Genomic DNA, 12,572 nt, shown 5'->3' on the forward strand with positions numbered 1-12,572 from the left:
TGAGTGCTACCCCCGTGTAAATGTCAAGGACACGTCTACCCAAAAGCCTATAAACAGGAGAAAATGATCTATTTTTCTTCCCCTCAATTAGACAATGTTTATTAATAAAGAAGTGTTCAGATCATCTATGCCTATTCAGCCACCATAAGAAAGGCTTGCACTGAAGTGACAGCCCAGACCCAACCAGCATCAAGGTCTCTTTGGCCTAATATGGAACTCAGTTAGCCATGAAACCCAAGTTCATTTTTTCGAATGGGAGTCAAAATTCTTTGAAGGTTGTTTCCCCAGGAAGGACAAAATACTATTTCAGAGCAGAAAGCTCACCTTGTTCTGCTCTTTATACCAGAATGGTCTTTAGTGCAAAGCAGAGCTAACCCAGGCAGAGCCCAAGACAGAAAATTCAGGAGACATCACTAGAGGCTGACATGTCCCTGCCCACCCCCAGATGGTCCAAAATAGCTGTAATAGGCTGGCACATCAAATTTACTGATGATGGTAAATCACGAAGACATGGCTGATACGCAGAAAGACGGCAACCTGAATAGAAGCCCAAGGTTCAGTAAGAAGAAGGAGCAGAGCTCTGCACCTGGGTGGGACAAATCCATGCTCTGGTATAGGCTGGGAACTGGCAGGCTGTCCTGGAAAGAACACGGGGCCCATGGTGGGCACCAGGCTGAATAACAAACTAGCAGTGAGCTCTCAGCAGAAATAAAAACTGGCCAGTGTGTTCTTCTAAACTACATTAGGAGAAATACGGCCAGCAGATCAATGGAAGTCACCATCCACTTGGCACCAGTGAGGCCACACATCTAAAATCACGCTCAGTTTCATGTCCTGTCCTGTCTTCCCCCCCATACCAACTTTTCAGTTCAAGTGAGATGCTGATGGGGGTCCAGCACAAAGCTATCAAGATGACCAAGGTGCATGTGAGCTGAGGGTCAGAGAGCTGGCTTTGTGGACTCCAGCAAAGAAGCAGCTAAGGAGGCATCCAGGAATAGCCCAAAACTACTTGAAGGGCCATTACAGAGTCAAACTCTTCTCCACAGTGGCAGACAAGACAGTAATGGCCCCAAATCAAAACGTGGGAGGTCCTAGCTGGACATGAGAAGAAGCTTCCTCACTGGGAAGTGGTACAGCACTAACACAGGCTGTCCGACAGTGCTGCGGCCACCTCCATTAGGGACTTTAGAGACTTGGTGAGACACAGCCACAGCTGACCCGACCTGCTGGCGTTGGTGAGAGCCTTGCTTCAAGGGTGCTACAGATCCACCAACCCAACCAAGGACTTGGTGGTCAGCTGAGCTCCTCCCAGGAGCTCCCACAAAGACCAGCGACGTTCGCTTCAACCACAATGCCAGATTTTCTCCATTTCACACAGTAAGTTCCAATATTACACAGAAGGAGGAAGTACCATAGCCCTACCCAATTTTCCAAACACAAGTAAGCTCCTAGATTTACATAAGTAGCAATTTTTTTTTTTTGCCTTCGTAACAAAATCACACCCAGAAAAGTGTTACAAAATGTACATGCAAACTAGGCCTGGCCTGAAACGACTTGGCCCTTGGCAATCGCCTTCCCCAGCAAAGGATCTCCATTTAACAGGCTTCTGGAGAAGCAGCAGCTCCTCTTCTTCACCAGCTGGTGTTCCAGACGAGGTCCCCTCTGGCAGGCTGCGTGGGTGGTAGCCTTTTAGAAGGTACAGCTCCATTTCTGAGGTACAACAACTGTACCGGTCAGAGAGAGCTGCCACAGCTTTCTACCAAACCCACCCCAGCCAACGGTAGGACCCACAAGAGTCACCCCTCTCCCCCAGGTTTCACTTCTAGAAAAACATTTCTCTTTTCTTAGGCTCATACAGCAAACGGAGGGAAGGGGAAGGTCTGTCCGCTCTTTTCCCCATTCCCAGTTAAACCACATTCACAAGTCTGCCTTCCCCAAACCTTTATTTTGGAAAAAAAATAATAAATAAAAAAATCAAAAATAAAGTCCTGGCAAGGATAAGGCATGCTTTTGCAACGTGAAGCTCTCCAGCAAAAATAGCTGATGAGCAGTAGAGAAACAACACCTTGTTAACTACTTGTCACAACTACAGCAGGGGTAAAAGCATTTACCTGAAGAAAGGCACTGGAAATGCTTCAGAAGACATTTCTCAGTTATTAAACCCGTTTTAAGGGGTCAGACACAGAGAGGTTGTAGCTTGGATCCTTAAAGGTGAGGAGATACAGGCTGAAGGTGGAAGAGCCTTTCAGTGGGTCCAATACGGGATTAATCACATTGTCCAATTAAAGATAATTACACGTCCCCACTAAAAACGAAGTCTTTTTTTGCAGTGATGCTGTCAGTCAGTTTTATCAAGGACCTACAGCATGTTACAAGCTGGAATTTTACAACATTAAAGAGTTATGACAGTGATGTGGACACGGTAGGAACAGAGAGGATATATTAACTTTTATTTTGTTCGGGTAGGTATCAAGTGAAGGCCAAAAAAAGGATTATGAGGTAGTCATTATGCAGACAATTAAAATGTGAAATTAATAGAGCTATGCATTTCATACTAAGCACACAGACACAAAAAAAAAAAAGCTGAGACAAGCTCATCTCTTGCACAAAAAGACTTCAAAAGACTTGAAAACAAATGACTTCCAATTTACGGTGAATTAAATGGTTCTGTGTGACAGCGTTCACCTTGTACTTACCAATGCCATCAGGTAGGACCTGAAGTAAATTCTGAGAAACAAGCAAGTCTGTTAAAGAAGCCAGACCACTAATTTCTTGAGGAAGGCATTCCAATTTATTTTCAGAAACATCCAGACAAAGCAGGTTTTTCAGGTTTCCTACTTCCTGCGATACAAGACAAAAAATTTAAGTCATGCCCAAACACGTAACAAAGCAATTTGAAAAATGTACCAACGCAATGAAATTCCAGAAAGAAAAACAATGCTCTGTATGACCTCTAAATTGGCCATTCTTTGTATGACCTCTAAATGCAGGAAAAAAAAAATAAATAAATTGCATTTTACATATGCTAAACCAACCAAGTGATTCAGTCACAGTTTCTTATTCTAACTATTAAGACTGGCTCCAGCAGTCAGGCCAGGTATGCTGAGCACACCCAGGCAAGCACCAGCCAAAACTGGAGTTTTCCTCAAGTCAAGACTGCAAAGTTGTTCTTTCAGAACTCCAGATTATCAACCTCCATGTAATTAAAGTCTGCCCCTCCCAATTAACCCTAGGCAAATTAGGATTAGTTTCTCCTGGCTGATACAGCAACATGCCATGACATCTAGGGATTTCATATCTTCACATCTCTCAACTGCAACAAATGTAGAAATAGGAATTGGGAGTGTTGCTCTAGCAAGCATATTTGAACTGCCAAGTTATACTGCCATCACCTACAGTTATTAACAATTACTTAATTTTTTTTTACAATAGTAACCTGCCAATTATCTTAAATGTCTGTCAGAGAATTTGTCCCTGTTAGCCATCAAACCACCCTCCCATTCCCTATGTACACAGACACCCATATACAGGCTTGTAATAGTTCTCTTTTTAGTCATCCAAATCATCTTTCAGAAAACAGAATGGCTGGGGCAGAAGTATCCTTTACTTCTACATATATGAAATTTTCATACAGTGACGGCCTTGATCCTAGCCCACAGGAGCAGTCCTTTTATTTTGGAAATGTTTGTCTCCCAAGAGGAGCTTTCATTAAACACAAACACACACCCTTTATCCTACACATTCATCTTTTGGACATTTGACAAAATACACAATAATGGCCAGCTTCAACAAAAGCAGCTGCCTAAGTCACACTTGACCTTTTATGAATGATTATCAGTGTTTAACTACATCTACTTAAAAAATTATTTGGCCAAGCCAACAACAACAAAGTCAACAAAGCCCACTAAACTGCAACTGATTTCAAAGTTACACTGTTGACAATGAGATCAATTCAGCAAATAACAACAAACTGCACAAGGAACAGGGGAAAACAAGTGTTAACTTGGCTCCAGAAGAAAAAGAAGGAAAAGAAATCATCCCACACGCTATCACCATTCTTTAGAACGGGAATTTAGAGTGCTATAAGCTTTAAATGCTAAGGCCCCTCATCCCATGACTGATGTCAGACCGGGGATTTGCCTGCATAAATCAAAATTTCTATTTATGGCAACAGTTCTATCACTGTACTTCTCCCAAACACTGTATTTGAATGGAAGAAGATCGCTGTGAAAAAACAAGGACTCATCCTCAAAGCTATCAAAATTTCAATTTAGGTAGATACAAAAGGTGAGGGTTAGTTCAGCCAATTAGTGGGTCCCTGATCATTGGGCCAGGACTGTAAACAGAGGATGTGGCATCCTATAAACTGAACAATGTGCCTATTAGGAAACAATTCCTTTGCCAAAACGCTTAAAATAAAATATCTAAGAATGTATGATAGATACGATATACAATCCCTTGCAGAGGAACTCATTAAGAGAAAACCCTTACACATCCAAAACCAAACCCAGGCAAAGTGAACTGAGAAAACTATGCAATTCGATATACAATCCCTTGTAGAGGAACTTATTAAGAGAAAACCCTTACACATCCAAACCCAAACCCAGGCAAAGTGAACTGAGAAAACTATGCAATTATAGATAACCTCCCTTTAGGTATGAATTAAAAGGTTTTCTTTTAAAAAACATCTTCAAAACAGTATCAGTGGTGCTCATCTTTACCTGAGGTATTTCAGCTAATTGGTTTCCATCCAACCAGAGGTCTTTAAGATTGAAAAGTGCACCAATTGTTTCTGGCTACAACATAAAAAGTAATAATGTTAAGTAACACAGGAGCTTCAAGTGAAAACCAAATGGATACCCCATAATTACAGTCTGACTAAACCAATCCTTATTCCAAGCAATATTTAAAAGTATCATGGTTAAATGCAGCAAGCAAGGGTGACTGAGCATTTGGGAACTCCATCCTACAAATGAATTGTTACAGCTTGACAAGCTATCATACTTTACCTGACACGCACTAACGATTTGCGTGCACCCTCTTAATCTACTGCAAATCCAACATTTAATTGAGTCAGGTTAAGGGAGATGACAGATATCTTTTGGTAGATCTATCTGCCACACAATCCTCAACAGTTTGCCTCAGCCCTTTCCCGAAGATTCCTACTCCCACCCTGGGAATAGCTGAGCTTCCATCTGTGCTGAGCCCGTCCTGCTCCCCACAGAAGCCCGTGTGTTTGTGCCCTTCCACTCTTTTTCCTTTTCACAGAAAAACTCTGTGCAGACTTCTCATTTTCTAGAGATCAGCTGCAGTTTTTTTGGGTAAAGCAGTATTGTGGTGAACAAGACCAAGCAGATACAGGAAGCACCAACTCGCTGCCAAAAATTCATCAGTACAGATAAAAAGATTCTCCCCTCCATTCAGTTTTCTTTCTTCGATTTTGGACACCCTACAACCTACTTAATCTAAATGATGCGTAAAACAAGACCGACGTGCACTTTCAGTGGCATGTTCTCTTACCAAGTGATAAAGTTCGTTGTTTCCTAAATCAAGTTGTTCTAGTCGCTGCAGCTGGGCAACTGATCTGTGAGATGAGATAAGCCAAAACAAAACCACATCAGACTAAACCAACAGAAACCCCATGTATTTAAATGAGCTCATTTTACTGAAACTCGTATTTCAAATTACAGTGTATTGTAGACAGACAGTTATTTTACTGTGCATCGGCGATTTGCAGTAATATCTTACTGAAAAAGTAATTTGGGTTGTCAGTATAACTGTGTGCCCTTGAAACTTAAAACTTAGTATAGGCAACCAAATCATTATTCTTTATTTTAACCATCAGTCCATCAGGCTGGACAATGCCATATAGCTTGAGTACAGTTGAGTAGATTTATTTTTAGGGGAAATCTACAGTTACACAACTGGATAAAAATTCCCCCCAGTGATCACACGCAACAGTGCGACTCAAGACTCAATAAATCCATCATTTATCTTCTCAACATGATCGATCCACTTCTGAAGTACTTCAGGTTGGATTTGAGGATGCAAACAGAGAGAAGCCCAAGAGGATGTAAAAGAAGTTCTCTGAACACGAACAGACACAGAGGGCCATCCTTCTACTTCAAAAGCAGTCTGTTGTAGAGATCTTGCCTACCCTTCCCCAAAGCTGCAGTAGCAGGAAAGCCAGCGAGACTCGTCAGCTACATTACTGACAGTCAGAATTCTCCAGGAGCAATAAAATTGTCAACGTTTGTGATAGCTTCATTCTGACACCGCGTGGCAAAACCTAGCTAGCAATTCCTATCCTCTGACCACTGACATTTAAAGTGCCATGTGGCCCACAGCTGTAAACAGCCACAACCAAGCTCCTGGGTAGATTAACAAGAAAAAACAGGACCCCAAAGAGGCTGGGGAACATATTCTGATTAAAAAAAGGTTAAATCTATTATAGTATGTATTAGATTATCTAAACAAGCAGAACAGGAGTCACCAAAACTATTGCAAGAAGCAGCCAGGTAGTGAAGGAAGGAAACTCCTTCACTAAGGAAGGAAGAGGCTTCTTCCAGGCAGCCAAAAGCGATCCCCAAACTGTAAGATATCCAGTTAATCTTACAAAAGATGACTGATTCCTCTGCCACAATGCAGAAAGCACAGAGACATCTAGATATGTCTTTTTCGCCACCAAAAACCAGCGTGGGTACAGTCAAACTCCAGTCATCAGCAGGCCTGCTACAAGCCAAGTACAATTAGAAGTAACAGGGATGTAACTAGGTGTTGCTAAAACAAAGCTGTATCTCATAAATGTCATCAACAGGCACCGAGTGTTTTTTCCTAGCTGTCATCCCCTTTCCTATGTTAGCAGATCGTATGAATGAGAACATTTTATGTTAATATTACAAAACACATTAAAATGTCACTTACTCAGGTAAATATGTCAGCAAATTTTCTCTAAGTTCCAGTGAAGCGAGGTTATAAAGACTAAAAAAAAAGAAAGAAAAAAAGATCAAACCACATTTTAATGTAATCTTATTTTTTATATTCCACACTTTCAGAAGAAAAGTGTCTGCTTACACAATTTAAAGTAAAATTGCTATGAGTTGATTTTTTTTTTTTTTTTATTGCTTTAATTCAATCAGACCATCATGTGAAAAGCAGCATACAAAGACTGGAAGGTTTTGCTTGTTTCTCTGCGATACTTCAACACACCGAAGCTAGAAAATAAAGAGACAAAACACAATTTTCTATTTGTTAAAAGGTCAGTAACGGCAAGTTACTGGAGGGAGCACAGTCACATGAATTGCATTTACTTACTTGCTTTCAGAATCTGGCGTGGGCTACCAAAGTTACAGAGCATCAGGTAAACCCATCACTGCTCTAACGACGGCATGCTCATTACTGTAAGTGACATTCCGCTTCTAAGCGGCTCACTTACTCCATATCCCAGGCTTTTACTAACATCACCATAGCAACATCCAGATTTTTTCGGGGGTTTATTTATGACTAAATGGAACACAAGGAGTCAGACATTATCCCAACACTATAATCTGCTCTAATCCTCCAGCGTCCCAGGGAAAAATAAAAATCAGATATGGTGGCTGCAAATAAGTAGTTTCCTACAACAGAATATGCTCTTGTCCTGGCCTGCAGGGGAAGGGAACAGTGTGCTAGGCCTTAAATAAAATCTAGATTAAAAAAGGAATTCCACTAAATTTGAAATGCATGTTAAATCTAAACCCAAAGTGTTTTCATATGTACACCTTAGAAAAAAAAAACACAAACAAGCTCATGCACTCTGACCACTTAAAACTGAAATACTTGTTTTCACTTCGAACAATACGCACACACTGAATTACAGGATCATTAGTTAGCCCCAGTGAAAAAGCAGCTGATAACCTGAATAAAACTAAAGAAAAACCTTCATATTGCAACTCCAACACAGCTATCTAAGCAGGGGAAGCAACATAACTGAAGTAATGAGTTATTAAAGGGAAAAGAAGATTTTTCAGGGATTGACTTTGGATGGTGTCTGAAAGATACATCCTTATTTCAAGCACTGCGTTCAGAAAACAGTGAATTAAATCTCACAGGAGCTTTGATTGTGGTCTGAACAGCACTCCCCAGCTTTTAAAACAAGCACATTTTACCCAATGAGTTCCGAAAAAGTACAGTTAAAAAATACCCTATAGGTGAAGATATTTTAATCAGAAGTAGTACAGTTAAAAAAATACCCTATAGGTGAAGATATTTTAATAGAAGCCTATTACAAAGTCAATTAAAAGATACGTGAGAATAACTCAGCTACTGCCGCTCAAAATCAATTGACAGAAACAAAGTAGTAAGGAAGAGAAAACTCACACATACAAATTTTAACACTACAAAACACAAGTCAAGGTGGGACATGGTATCCAACATTCTCACGTAAACCAAACCAGCGGAGAGGAAAGAGGTGGTGGGGAAACCACTTCTCCCCGAAAGGAAGGTGGGTCTGGTCTTACTCCCATTGCCACCCACATTGGTGCCGTGACATTTTTGTCTACGGGTTTTCCAGAAACCTATTCCAATCTTCCTTCAAATTTTGCACTTTCTCTTCAGGGTCAAATTAGGTGAGGCCCATGATTCACTTTTATCAAGAGAAGACAAAAAGGATGTGCACACTGCCAAGCTGCCTTGGGTTTACAGATCACCCCGCATCTACTTATCTCCCTCCCCATCCTGTTGAAGTGTCAATGAGTAAAATGGTGTAATCTCTTAATTTCTCTTATTACCTGAAACACCACTTTGGCTGTGGTTAAACACAAATCTCTGTCAGCAGAACCACGTTCAACAGCAAGAACTTGGGAACCAGCACCTTGACCAGCCTCATCATATCACTAAACTGGGGCAGGGCAGTGAACCTGCTCAGGAAATTGATCCTGCTTAAAAATAACACAGCAAAAAAGAGTAACACAGGTCCCTAATCCAACGTAGAATAAATCCCCTTGAACACCTGGGCCAGTACAACTGCCACAACAGTGCAAGGCATCTGGACTGCCCAGGCCAGAAACACTATGAAGATTGTTTAGTCTGACGAAGAGGAGGCTGAGGGGAGACCTCATCACTCTCTACAACTACTTGAAAGGACACTGTAGGGAGGTTGGTGCTGGTCTCTTCTCACAGGTCATTAGCCACAGAATGAGAGGGAATGGCTTCAAGCTGCAACAGGGTAGGTTTAGACTGGACATTAGGAAACAATTCTTCACAGAAAGAGTGGTCAGACACTGGAATAGGCTGCCCAGGGAGGTGGTTGAGTCACCATCCTTGGATGTGTTTAAGAGTCGTTTAGATGTGGTGTTGGGGGATATGATGTAGGGGAGAACTTTGTACAGTAGGATTAATGGTTGGACTTGATGATCCCAAGGGTCTTTTCCAACCTAAATGATTCAATGATTCTATGACTCCTTGGGTAGCTCTGCCCTCGTGGGAACCCACCAACAGCCAGTTCTGAATCCAACCACCATACCCTGTCTTTCAGAGACCAACACTGGTCGATCGCAGCCCCAGGCTAGGTTCTCTTCTTATGGGAGCCAGCTACCTTTGGGATTACATTTTCATCTCTAGTGACACAGCTTTCTGGAAGAGAAATGCTTTATTCTACTGCTCTTCTCACCCACAGCATGCTGACGATTATAACTCTGCCCTCCACCCCTTCAGTCTTTCCCTTCTACTCCTTCCAAGGTCTTGAGTCTGAACCCAATGTGAGGGTACCCCAACAGGCAAAATGAACCTTCCCACCATATAATGTAAAACAGAGACTAAGTCTCTGAAGTTTATACCACCAAAGCTTTTCCATTAGAATGAAGTATTATGTTTAAAGTGGATCCACCTGAAACAGAGGAAATTTTTGACTTGGCACTCTTAAATTTCGACTAGTTACAGAAGCGGCTCTCAGCAAACCTACGTGCTACAATTTAAAGTGGGAAAATGTGACAGTTATCATATAAAATAGCATCATATAAAAGGCACACTGATGTACTGAAGCACCAATCTCTGATACATTACAGAGCAGAGGTATAGCTCTTCCATAAATTTACCAACAGGTTCTTAACACACGGTATGTTCACTAACATTTTTCTGTTTTTAAGGTATGTTAAGAAGCAGGATTTTTAGTCATTTGAAAGAAAAATATGACATTTCTTGCTATTTTTCAAATGTTTTCTGATTTAATAACACACTCTCTCTAGAAGCGTAATTCTGTTGTCTATATTCTCAAGGAGAAAGAAGCAAACAAGAAAGAAAAAAAAACACTCAAAAAAGCCCTAAGTACTTTTCCAAGACTACTATCATACAGAGCTATTTCACAGAAACTTTTAAAAAGCATTAATATCATCATAATTCTCAGTGCAAAAGCCACCACACACATCTCGAACACTGAGTGTGTCCGTGGAATTAATGAGCCCAAGGCAACAGCTAAACCCGAGGAGGGATGCACTAACTGAAATAGTTACTAAGCTTTCTAACCCAGCATTCCAGGTGATTTCTGGTGTAAGGGTGGAACCAAGACAAATTTATAGGTTCCACGTGGCTAAAAATGTCATTTTCAGCACAAACCAGATACACTTATTCAGTGCTGTACCTAAAGTAACTGTAGATATTGGTATTCATCGTGTGAGCTAGAAGATGAAAAGAAGGATGTGAAATTGTTAATTAAGGACAAAACTAAAGCAACAAAGTAGTCCATAAATGCTTAAAGTGTCTTTCCTAACCATTCCTCCTGGGATTTGAAAGAGAAACTGGCAATCCAACAGGGTCTACAGATAGGGAACACTGTAAATACTCCTTCACATCAACTGCAGTGGTCTCCTCCAAAATAAAGGTAAAACACTAAGATTGGAACCAAATCTTGTTGCTGCTCTTCTTCCAAAGCAAGGCAGTTTTTCTTTGGATTCATTACAAAAGGATAATCAGCAGCAACATGTCCTACAAAACAACTATTTCAAAAGGGGATGACTCTCAGGACAACAGCAATTCACTGCAATAGGTAAAACTACATCAACTGCAGATTTAAAAAAAAAAAAAAAAAAGAAAAGAAAAAAGACAGAGACACACATTCCCTAGTTGCCTTGGATGAAATTACATTTTCAGTGTACCACATGCATTAAATATACTCTGTCTTGTACAGTTATAAAATACAAAATTGAGATGAGTTATCCTAGTGCTTTAACTTCATCAGGGAAAGCTGCTTCATTCCGCTATTCCAAGGGACAGAAAATCAGCCTTAAGAGTGACAATAAGCAATATCATATATCCCATTTTTACCCCAGTCCCTGCAACAGGACTGGGAGCACCCGTGCCCTTGGGGTACACCAGCAAAGGCTTCTGAGGAAAGCACTGGGAAGCACACTAAGAGATACGCTATTTTCTTGTGAAAATGAAGTTAAAAATACAGATGTGGACAAAGCTAGGAGAAAATGAGGATGCGTGATAAAAGGACTAATATAAAAGCTAAAGGTGCTTAGTCAATAAAAACTGGACAACAGTCTTATCACATTTGAGTAATAACAAGTCACACATTTTGACCTTACATCAAGAGCACCACACAGCTGAGCATGCACGACAAGAAGTCAAGCTTGGGGAAACAAGGAAACAGATGGAAGAGATGAAGATCTAGAGCACCTACAGAAATGTATGGCCCCATCTGTACCCAGCAAGTTTCAGCTGGCTAGGGGAATGCAAAATCCCAAATGTAGTTTTTCCTCATGTTTGTAAGACTGCAAGAATAAGGGAAAGACAGGAGATCGGGCACAGTCTCCATAGTTATACAGAACAAGGGAACGTCCCACACAATAACGATGGCTGAGGTGAGAACACAGTACAGATTCTGAATTTGGTTTGGTATTTTGATGCCTGTCCTTGCATCTCTACACAGCACATACGCTGTGAAACATTCATGCTGACACTAGATTGGGAAGGATGGGAGTTTAAACTAGGCAACTCATTATTTTTTTTTTTGTGCAGAAAAGGAACATGCCATTTTTTCTATCAAGGGTCAAAAATGTATGGCCCCATCTGTACCCTTTCCAGCAACTTTCCTCTGGTTAGGGGAATGCAAAATCCCAAATGTAGTTTTTCCTCATGTTTGTAAAACTGCAAGAATAAGGGAAAGACAGGAGATCGGGCACAGTCTCCATAGTTATACAGAACAAGGGAACGTCCCACACAATAACGATGGCTGAGGTGAGAACACAGTACAGATTCTGAATTTGGTTTGGTATTTTGATGCCTGTCCTTGCATCTCTACACAGCACATACGCTGTGAAACATTCATCATGACACTAGATTGGGAAGGATGGGAGTTTAAACTAGGCAACTCATTTTTTTTTTTTTTGTGCAGAAAAGGAACATGCCATTTTTTCTATCAAGGGTCTTCCAAGAGATGAGAGGAGTGTAACTGACAAGAGTATACAAAATGCATGAAACTCATCGTATTTAAATAGATTACAGCCCATCACCACTGCCTAAATAAGACTACCAGTAACATGAATGACCTTACCCCAGGCCACACCAGTTAGGTGACCAGTCACTCATCTGAC

The 12,572-nt window shown here is 40.9% G+C and overlaps 1 protein-coding gene across 1 annotated transcript in view; it reads right to left on the reverse strand.

Moving 5' to 3' along the window:
* The window catches only part of LRRC1 (leucine rich repeat containing 1), a 69,124-nt gene that overhangs the window by 28,292 nt on the left and 28,260 nt on the right, over positions 1 to 12,572 (reverse strand). The window contains exons 5-8 of the mRNA XM_014948915.1: positions 6,925 to 6,981; positions 5,521 to 5,584; positions 4,722 to 4,796; positions 2,697 to 2,841 (exon numbers count right to left, since the gene is read on the reverse strand). Of these exons, the coding sequence (XP_014804401.1) occupies positions 2,697 to 2,841; positions 4,722 to 4,796; positions 5,521 to 5,584; positions 6,925 to 6,981 (341 nt within the window). The remainder of the gene's footprint in view (positions 1 to 2,696; positions 2,842 to 4,721; positions 4,797 to 5,520; positions 5,585 to 6,924; positions 6,982 to 12,572) is intronic.

The sequence above is a fragment of the Calidris pugnax genome, unplaced genomic scaffold, assembly GCF_001431845.1.
Source record: "Calidris pugnax isolate Ruff unplaced genomic scaffold, ASM143184v1 scaffold141, whole genome shotgun sequence".
Taxonomy (NCBI): domain Eukaryota; kingdom Metazoa; phylum Chordata; class Aves; order Charadriiformes; family Scolopacidae; genus Calidris; species Calidris pugnax.